Raw genomic sequence first — 9,337 nt, forward strand, 5'->3', positions numbered from 1 at the left:
ACATTCTATCTATATATTTTCATCTACTTTACCTTTCTTGACTCTGCTTTTCTCCTCTCTCAGTACACATTTGTCTTTGTCTTCCCATCCACCCCTCTCTATCTATCTGTACTGTTTACCATACATTACACACTGTAAGATGCAAACTGCATGGCCTGTTGGAAGTCCTCTTCCTCATCTACATGATTATATAAGATTTCTGCTTGAGTATGCAAGATAACATTAGGTCTTTATGCTTTCATCGACAATGACTGTGCTGGAAGAAAATGAAGAATCACTGCTCAGTGATTTGGCTCTCATTACAGACTAGACTGGCACAGGTCACTGGGTTCACTTTGGGTACAGAGGGAAATGGCTCACTGCGTTGTCAATACTGACACTGCCGCTGTTAATGCCGATGTCTTTTTTTCACACTCGATGCAAGCACACTGAATGAGAAGCTACTAAATATAACATGCATAAAGGGCTGCAACAAACATTACTAGTGTTTATTTAGAGTAATTGGGGATTTTTTTTTGTTTCAATTTGCTTTCAGTGTACATTTTTAGGCCAACTACAAAGTCAAATCTGAATAAAAGCATAGGGGGTTTCCACCCAGTCTATGCATGCGAGTCTCATAATTATTTTCAACAGAACTACAATGACAAAGCAGAGGTAATCACGTATGCTACTGCCTATCAATTATTCTCCTGGTATACAAAAAAAATCTATTATTTAACATTGCAGGCCACCAAGACACTCATACATGTATAGCTGAAAGCCTGTGTGCATTAGTAATGGATGGAATAGAAGCCTGTTTGGCACAATAAATAGTAGATCTTTGCAACAACCCTGAGTCCTATACTCCATGGGTGTAATGACTGACGAACAGGTGTAGTTATGACTGAGGATACGGCTCTTACGCAAGTTGTTTTAACAGTTATTTAATCTTATTCCAGCATACAGTACATCTGGTTGCTTTATATAAATTGAGTTTCACAGTGAAGTTCTGCACAATAATGTTATTGCACAGGCCCACTAACTTCATTACATGTCACTCAAGGGACTATCTATGAATTAATCTCCTTTAAAATGTAGTATTGTGCAAATGCTATTTTTGGTTTTGTAATGATGGCTCTCTCCATAGAGCTCCAATGTTTGACATTGATTCACAAAAAGATGTAATGCATCATTCAATGCCAGCATGATTTTAGCTCATGTGGAGCTAATGGCTCTGTCATGAAGCTATTAGAAAGAGACGAAAGCACTGCATTGCAAAGGTTTACTGCACATTAAGGTATGCTGACCCATCAAATTTGGTACAGTAGCTATGCCTTTAAGACACTATCAGCACTAAGAATAAGAAAGAAAATAAGAAAAATAAAAGGTGGCCCTGTAAATTGGTCTTGGTTTCAGCGATTATCAAGTTCCACTCTGTTTGATGGACTGATGGAGTGATTCACTTTGCTCGTGACAGAACAGTTATGTCATCATCCAATTTAAACACGGGACACCGATATTAACGCTTTTGATGACACCAGAATGTGACATGATAGGACTGTGCTGTGTATGAAGTTCCTAAAGGGGACAGACCCAGATAAGCATACCATAACATTTCTTGGTCATGTGCATGCAAAATTGCTGTGTTTAAAAGTTGTACAAGTCAAGTCGGATAAAACATAAAGCCAAGGCTCTAATTTATTGGGGAGTTCAGTAATGTGTTTGCTCTCCATTATGATTTAACCGCAGACATACAATAGGGTAGTATAGAATAAAACATTGGTTTTGAGAAAAAGATATTGATAGACAGTGAATCAAACCCAGACACAAAACATTAACACATCACCCAAATATTCAAGCTACTTGAATTCACGCTGTTCATGCCAGTGCTGCTGAAAGGTATTTGACAACAGCATCTTCCAGACTGATCCCAATGCAATTCCTGACTCTACCACAACTAGGCAAACCTCTAGTTATGAGCAACTTGCCTTGATTACAAATTACCCAAGATTTCAGCAGTTCACAGGGGACATGTTGCTGAGCCTGCGTGGGCTTGCAGCAATCAGCAGTATGTTATTGGACTGAGATGCCTCACTTTGAAGAATGCTTGAATATAGTCCAAATAAAAAGACCTAGGCAGGAAATGGGTACTTTGATCAACTGTATTCAAAACAGAATTGGATATTATTTGTCTAATAGTGAACTGATTATGCTGTTTATAAACACCTAAATATAGTAATGATGTTATGTTATGTGTTTCTCATGCTTAAAAAGGTTTGTTATGCAATCACTTGGAAAGCTGGAAAGATATTAGAGGTGTGAATCTTCACTGGCCTCACGATTCGATTACGATTCAGCTGCCAACAATTTGAATGTAAAATGATTCTCGATGCATCGCGATGCACTTTGATGCATCTCAGTGTATAGCAACCTCAATGATCTATATTACTGCATATGGCTACTTTTTCATTATTTAAATTCCCCTTTTATTCAGAAAGTCTTTCCAATAATCAGACTACAGCAGTCTACAAAATAAAAGCTGCATCTTTTCAATACATAAACATTACAAAAACAAAACATTTATCCATCTGCAGTGCCTCACACGTTGGTCTACAATAATATTGTTTTAACATGGCGGCTTTAAGATATGGCATCTATTGACTCTGCTGCACCCCCCGAGATGTCTGTTAAAAAAATTTTTTTTTTTTTTTTTTTTTATCACTCGGAGATGATCTCTGCCTCCCTCCGACATATTTCCTACACAATGTTAGCCTAATGTCTGCCTACAATTCAAAGCATGGGAGCAACATCGCAATGTAACTTTATTGTCCAGCTGAGGCTGAACAGTAAACAGTCAGCATAAGCTGTAGGCTCTAGATTATGCTCTGTCTCTGCATCGATTCAGAATCTTCCATGTATGCATCGCGATGCATCTTATAACTGAGAAATTTCCACACCTCTAAAAGATATACCTAGATAGCTGAGCATGACACTATAGAAAAGGCTTAAAGACATTTCTTTCTTCAAAATGTTCAAGAATACAGTAGAATTTTCCTCATCTTTGACCTGTTGCAACAATTCCAGGATTGGACTTATGTCACGGCATGAGCAACCTGGGAGAGTGACTCAGCAGCTGAGCTGTGATCCACAGCATCAGTGTGGGACTCAGAGATGGAGCTCCATCTGCTCAAGGAATATAATCAAGTAGAGAGGAACATCAAGTATTTTCAAGGGCCAATGATAATATTATCCATTCAGGTGACGAACTAGTGCAGGATCAAAAAGTAGGACTTGGAAACTCTTGGTGCTATGATGAAAATCTCAGTTTAATCATCCAAACAATCAGTGAGCTTCGTAGCTGCAAACTCACAATCGGCCATCCAGCCAATCAGTAAGTTAGCGTCTCACTAAGTCAACCTCTCAGCCTGTGATCCAGCCACTCAGGCAGCCAGTCAGTCACTTTCTTGTGAAGGGGAAGAAATAGCCATATTCTAGCCCTCACTGACTATCTAGGGCACCAAAGTGCATCCAGAGCCCCAGAAAAACAAACCACACTCACACATACACAGAGCCCCAGAAATAAAGTGCTTGGGATCAACTAGGATGAGCAGCTGTGTGCCAAGATTTCAACATGCAACAAGCTGGCAGCAATTAGGGAGCCTGCTGGAGAGGCTACAGGGAGCAGGATGGCCATTACTGCTGGTCCTTCACACTTAAACTACAATAAAGACTAGGATACACATGTATAAGCCAATGTATGACTGACATATCATACCATGTTTGGACAAATTGCAGATGTGTGCGTAAATGTGATTGCTCATACTTTAAACAGAGTAAAGAAATCAATGACACAGATAAAATGTTTTCAGTGTTAGACTTGAATAATTGAATAAGATCAATAACATGTTTGAATGAACTGAATAAATGACATGAAGTGATGAGAATATTATCAGTTTGCTACATAAGTGAACAAATGAGGGGGATTTAAAAGCACATTGAGCACAATGAATGAATGAATTCATTGATATGTATTGGCTTGAATTTTTCCATCTTTGTGTGCCATTAGAGAGAGTAATATGAAAGCTAACACATTAATTAAACAAGATGACTAGAAACATTTTAGACAATTAGCTGGGGATGTGCAGCTATATTTGACATTATTCACTCAGCATTTAGTTCTGTTCTCCATTTTAACTACACATAAACCTTTTTTTCCATACTTGCTCTTCATAACAGTCTCTTATAAAAGTTTCCTGAGGCCATAACCTATTTCTGTCTCCATCATGAATACTGTATGAACTGCATTTGCCGCTATATAAACATCCAAGCAGTCCAACTTCTCAGTGAGCCAACTTTCCAGCCTGATACAACACAGCTATAGGAAAATACATTGGCAGGCATCCAACCAACCGTAAGAGAGACCGTAGCATTTGAATACAATCCATTTTGACAACATTCCTAACCGTCTGACTGGCAGAGGCATTTTTGAAAGAAAGTGAATTACAGACTTTTTAAAAATAAGAAGTTTACGTGAGTATGTGTGTACATGCAAGCACTGCTGAATGTATTTATTCATATGCACTTAGGTGGATGTGTGCAAATGTTGTCTGTGTGTTCCTGCATGTGTGCAATATGGGGAGATGGTGAACAGCAGACCCCAAGGCACCAGGTGTCACAGAGAGAAACAGCTGAGAGAGAGAAAGACAGCTGCTTCTTCTGGTGTGTATCAGAGGTGGTCTCACTCTAATGGTGGCAACATCTTTCCCAACACTGGACTTTTGCTATAAAGTTTAACTTTCCAAAAGCTGTAATAGCACTCCCAGCCCTCCTAATGCCTGTGTCAGATTGAGTTAAAGAGGTATTTTATAAAGTAAGAAAAAGTGGTGGCTAGATTGTGTGTATATATCCAGGAAAGTGTAAGCCAGGATAAGAAAAACAATATCAACACACAATGATGAAAAGTTTCAGTTTTTCATATTATACAGATTTAAACAGCCAAAATAAACATTATGTTGATGGGGAAAGACATATACCATTATCACAGCTAAAAGGAATAAGTTATTCACCATAATTTTACAAAGTCAGTATGTGACCGGTAAATCATTACCATTAGGGTAAGAATGATCAAATAATGAAATGACAGCTTGCATCCACAACTATACCCATAACTATACATTAGATAATGATGTTCCTGGCAAGAATATCACAATAAATTACATAACAAAGTCCCCCTATGTTATTACTTGGCAGATATCAAGCACCAGTTCAGCCTCCTATAGGACCTATAAAGGGTGTTTATGTTTTGGATGCAGAGTGATAAGGTAGGCAGGCCTATCCCTATTTGTGAGGTTGATGCCATCATATCAGACAGGCCCAGTGCGTTTAGTGCAACCTATTGCCCATACGTGCGTCCATGGCCTAGCCTCTATCCTTGCATCACATATGAGAGACATTGGTTCAAAGTGATGCATGGTCCCAGGAGATTGTTTAATCTACACGCGCCTGAAGACAGAAATTTAATTCAAAAAATGTTCGACCCACATCCAAAGGGGGTTCGTGATGGATACAGCCTGCGCCGTCGAAATACTTGTACAGCCTGAGAGACAGACTGTGGTCGAGCTGTATCCATCCACACCTCTTAGCCCACTTAGACCAACCCAAAATGGGGTCACTGCCTAATAATCAAAGGCACATATTTCAGGAGGTGTTGTTCGAGCTGTTGTCATCAAAGGCTGCGGAATGACAAGTCAGTGCACAAAAATGTATTCAATAACTACAAGCTGTGCGCATCTCTCCAGCACGTCCGACGCGCAGCACGCATCTCGCCCATGGAAGCCGTCAGTGGTTATTGTCATTTTTGGCAACAATGTGGCAGACCACCGGTGACCACACCGAAGGCTCTACTGTGGCTCTCCCAGAGCCGGACTCGCCCCTTCCCGACTTACCGGATTTGAAAAACGCCGCTATGTCTGCCGCGTCCTTCGCAGCCTCATCTAGTCCCTCTCCAGCGCTCATGGCTGCGGTCGCTTGTGCAGAAATAGCGATAGATATCCTCAAAGGGTTTTTATTTTGGCAACAGATTTTTATCGGCAAAAGCGGATCCTAGCGCCTTTCATTGAAGCAGATCCGGTCATACAATCTGTGCTCCCTTCATTAAGCGAGAGACCTCCTCCTCCATTTTGGCCGAGAAGGGAAAATCCAGGCGACCGATCGGCGGCGCTCCCGAGTTGGGACGCGAGGGCGAGGAGGAGGAGGAGGAGGGGGAGGAGGGAAGGGGGGTGATAGCGAGAGAAGGCGGAGGTAAAAGAGGAGGGGATGAGGACTGAGGGAGGAGGGCTATTCCTTTTCGAGTGGTGGGTGGGGGGTGGGATATCCTGGGATTCCGTTTCGGGGGGTTTTGGTGCATTGTGCGCCACCCAAATTTAGTGTGCGCCACAGCACATCAGCAGCCCCCAGCGTCACTCACTGCGGTGCTGATGCGGGCTGCGTGGGAGTCATTCTTCAGGATTGTATGCCTTAATGGCTCAAGCCCAGGTGTTATGGGAGATGTCATAACGGCAAAACAACATGCACATCCCCGCTTTTCTCTTACACGTGTAGCAGTACCAGTCCTTATCACAGTTAACCTTATTATAGAGGCCATCACAGCTGAGACTTTGCGAGTTTAATATCCCCATGTGGTCACTGAGTTCTGGTGCTGCATCATTTAGTTTCCTCACAGTTAATGTATGATTCCAAGTTGTTGAGGATAACTCCTCTTTTGCCACTAATGACTAATTAGTATTACGTGTTTTCGGTGGATAAGAGGGAGAAAATGACGACGGGGGACAAGGATTATTTAATTCTGTCTTCCTCTCCTAGTGATGAAGATGATGCTACAGTATGAGGTCATTTGCCCCACAAATCTAACCCAGTTCTCCCTGACAGCTGCAGCTCAGTCCTTTGAACGAGGGACAATGCACTGCTGCCATCTAGGGGTTTGTTCACAAATTGCTCTGGAGGGGTCAGCAACTGCGAACGGACCCACACTATCAGTACGGCAATTCATTATGCAGCATAAGACACACGTTTAAAGAGTATTACATTTAATTCAGTTTGCCTCGTTTATTCCTATGACATAAAAAAATAAATAAAGAGCCTAATAAAACAGGGAATAATTAAATAAATAAATTATTAGACCGTCGTTATAGCCTACCTTAGAAGTGGTTTAGGTCTGTGACGTCATCAGTCTAATTGGTGCACCTGTGTTAGAGGCAAGCGCATCTGGTAAATTAGCGATTTATTAAACTAGCGTTAGCTGTGGCTTAGCCCAACTATTTAAGACTTTAAAAAGCAAATCTACTGTTAACGTTCGGAAATACCATAGCCGTGCAACGACTTAAAACTTAATTATCTCCAACAATTAATTAATACTAACCCTTGAAAAAAACAAACTACTAAAACAACTAATTAACGCTAGCGCTAATTGGCTAGCTTAAAAGCTACCTGCTATTTTGGAGCTAACATGGGCAAGAGCTTGTTTTTGTTAGCAGTCACTTACCTTGACGAGCAGGTTGTTTGTTTTTTTAGAGGAGTACACAAATAGCATGAATTTGTAGAAAAGCTTATATAAAACAAGTAACTAAAAAAACCAAAGACTTTCCTGGACCGAATTTCTTCGTGTGACACAACTTCTGCTGTCCCACGGCGTTCATTAGTGGTCCTCTAGCTAGATAAATCTGTCTTTCTGTTCGTAGCCAACTTTAAACTCTAGAGGTTTTAGTATTTTCAAACACTTCTATGAAAGAAAAAAAGCCAATAAATAAATGAGGCTCTCTCCATACATTTCTTTCGGGACCAGCCCACCAGCTACCCCTTTGACAAACGTGTCGCTGCCATGGAAACAGCTAACACACGATCACTGCTGGTGGCAAAAACGTGTTTCGTGGAAGCCGCTCAGACACAAAAACAGATGCCAGAAAGTTGCTCCCCTAAACTGGAAAAGACGCCTTACTCGACGTGGACGAAGCTGCAAATTTAAAGTTCGGTTGCAGGAGGAGGCAATTCTGTGAAGGAATGTTTGAGCCATGTCCGTCAGCTCTAGACTCACCAAAGTCAGCTACAGGAGCAGACCCACCCAGTCCTCTGTCCCCGTGGAGTCACTCAAGGAGATCCAGGTTTGAACTCAAACGCTTTTAACGTATTTGTGATAATCATGACAATGTGGCTTTTTTAACATGGGTCTATAAGAGTTTTCTCAGTGTCCCTCCCATCCAAAGGGAATTGAGACCCTGAATTTCAACCCCAGGAGTACCTACTATTCCTGTGTAGCCTGAGTGTGGTAGCCTCCTTTAGTCCACTATATCAGTCCATCATCTTTTATTCTTTTAATTTCATCCTTTGGTTTGGTTCTGTGTACACATCTGCTTATTTGCATATGGTTATTATGATTGGTTTGATATTTGTACAAAGGCACTATAATGCCGATGGGATTAATTTGTTAATTTATGTGTGGATTGTTGTAACTTCATTGAAATGGTTTTGCATTCATTCAACAAGCATATTTGCATTTTTACAGTACACGCAAAATCAGATCTTGCTTTCTTTCTCATGACATGCATGTGATTAAGGGTGTTCTGCTTTGGAGGTCACCAGTCGCTGGAGGCAATATCAGCCGATACCGATCACAGATTTAAATGTGGTTTCTTTACTTTTTTTATTATCATGTATACTTGATTGTTTGTAGTGGCATAGTAAAAATGCCATTAAAATGTCACAGAATTTTTTTAATTCAGTAACACAGACTTTGGGAAATATTGTTTCTCAGTCTTTGTACTGAGGTCTTTGTGCCCTGAATCCACAACACCACCACCCAATCACTGCTTGTATGTGGTTAGGCTATTTTCATCTCTCACAGGAGTTTGTAGCCTACACTGATGTATAGTGTCTGTAACTCCAAACTCAATGAAATTTTACCTCCATACTGTACTCAATTGACGTACGTTTTTTTAAATTGTAAACTTGTTGTGTTGTCACTTTTAACTGCTGTTCAGTATTTACTGCTTTATGTTCCTCTGAACAGAAACTCTCAATCCTGCTGTGTGTTTAGCTCTGCTGTAAACTATCTCCCTCAGCCAAACGCAGTCTGCTGCTTTCAAGCTGCAAACAGCTAACTAGTGCTACTCCTGCCAATTTTCAATACGGATTTGCAGTGCCCTCTTGGTTCAGCCAGCGTTACATGTGCAACACATTCTGCCAGCCAGTCATTTGTGACAGAGGGGATGGATGGACCGTTAAACCAGGAACATTTCAGAATTGTCATATGTTTCGTAGTAGGTCTCATGCTGAGTAGACAGCCAGGTTTTTCACACTACACTTA

General features: G+C 40.9%; 1 protein-coding gene across 3 annotated transcripts in view; it reads left to right on the top strand.

Moving 5' to 3' along the window:
• The first annotated feature begins 8,045 nt into the window (after positions 1-8,045).
• The window catches only part of dnah5 (dynein, axonemal, heavy chain 5), a 98,980-nt gene continuing 97,688 nt past the window's right edge, over positions 8,046-9,337 (top strand). For all 3 annotated transcript variants that reach the window (XM_073485783.1, XM_073485784.1, XM_073485782.1), the window contains exon 1: positions 8,046-8,135. In XM_073485783.1, coding sequence (XP_073341884.1) covers positions 8,046-8,135 — 90 coding nt within the window. The remainder of the gene's footprint in view (positions 8,136-9,337) is intronic.

Source organism: Pagrus major, chromosome 17 (assembly GCF_040436345.1).
Source record: "Pagrus major chromosome 17, Pma_NU_1.0".
Taxonomy (NCBI): domain Eukaryota; kingdom Metazoa; phylum Chordata; class Actinopteri; order Spariformes; family Sparidae; genus Pagrus; species Pagrus major.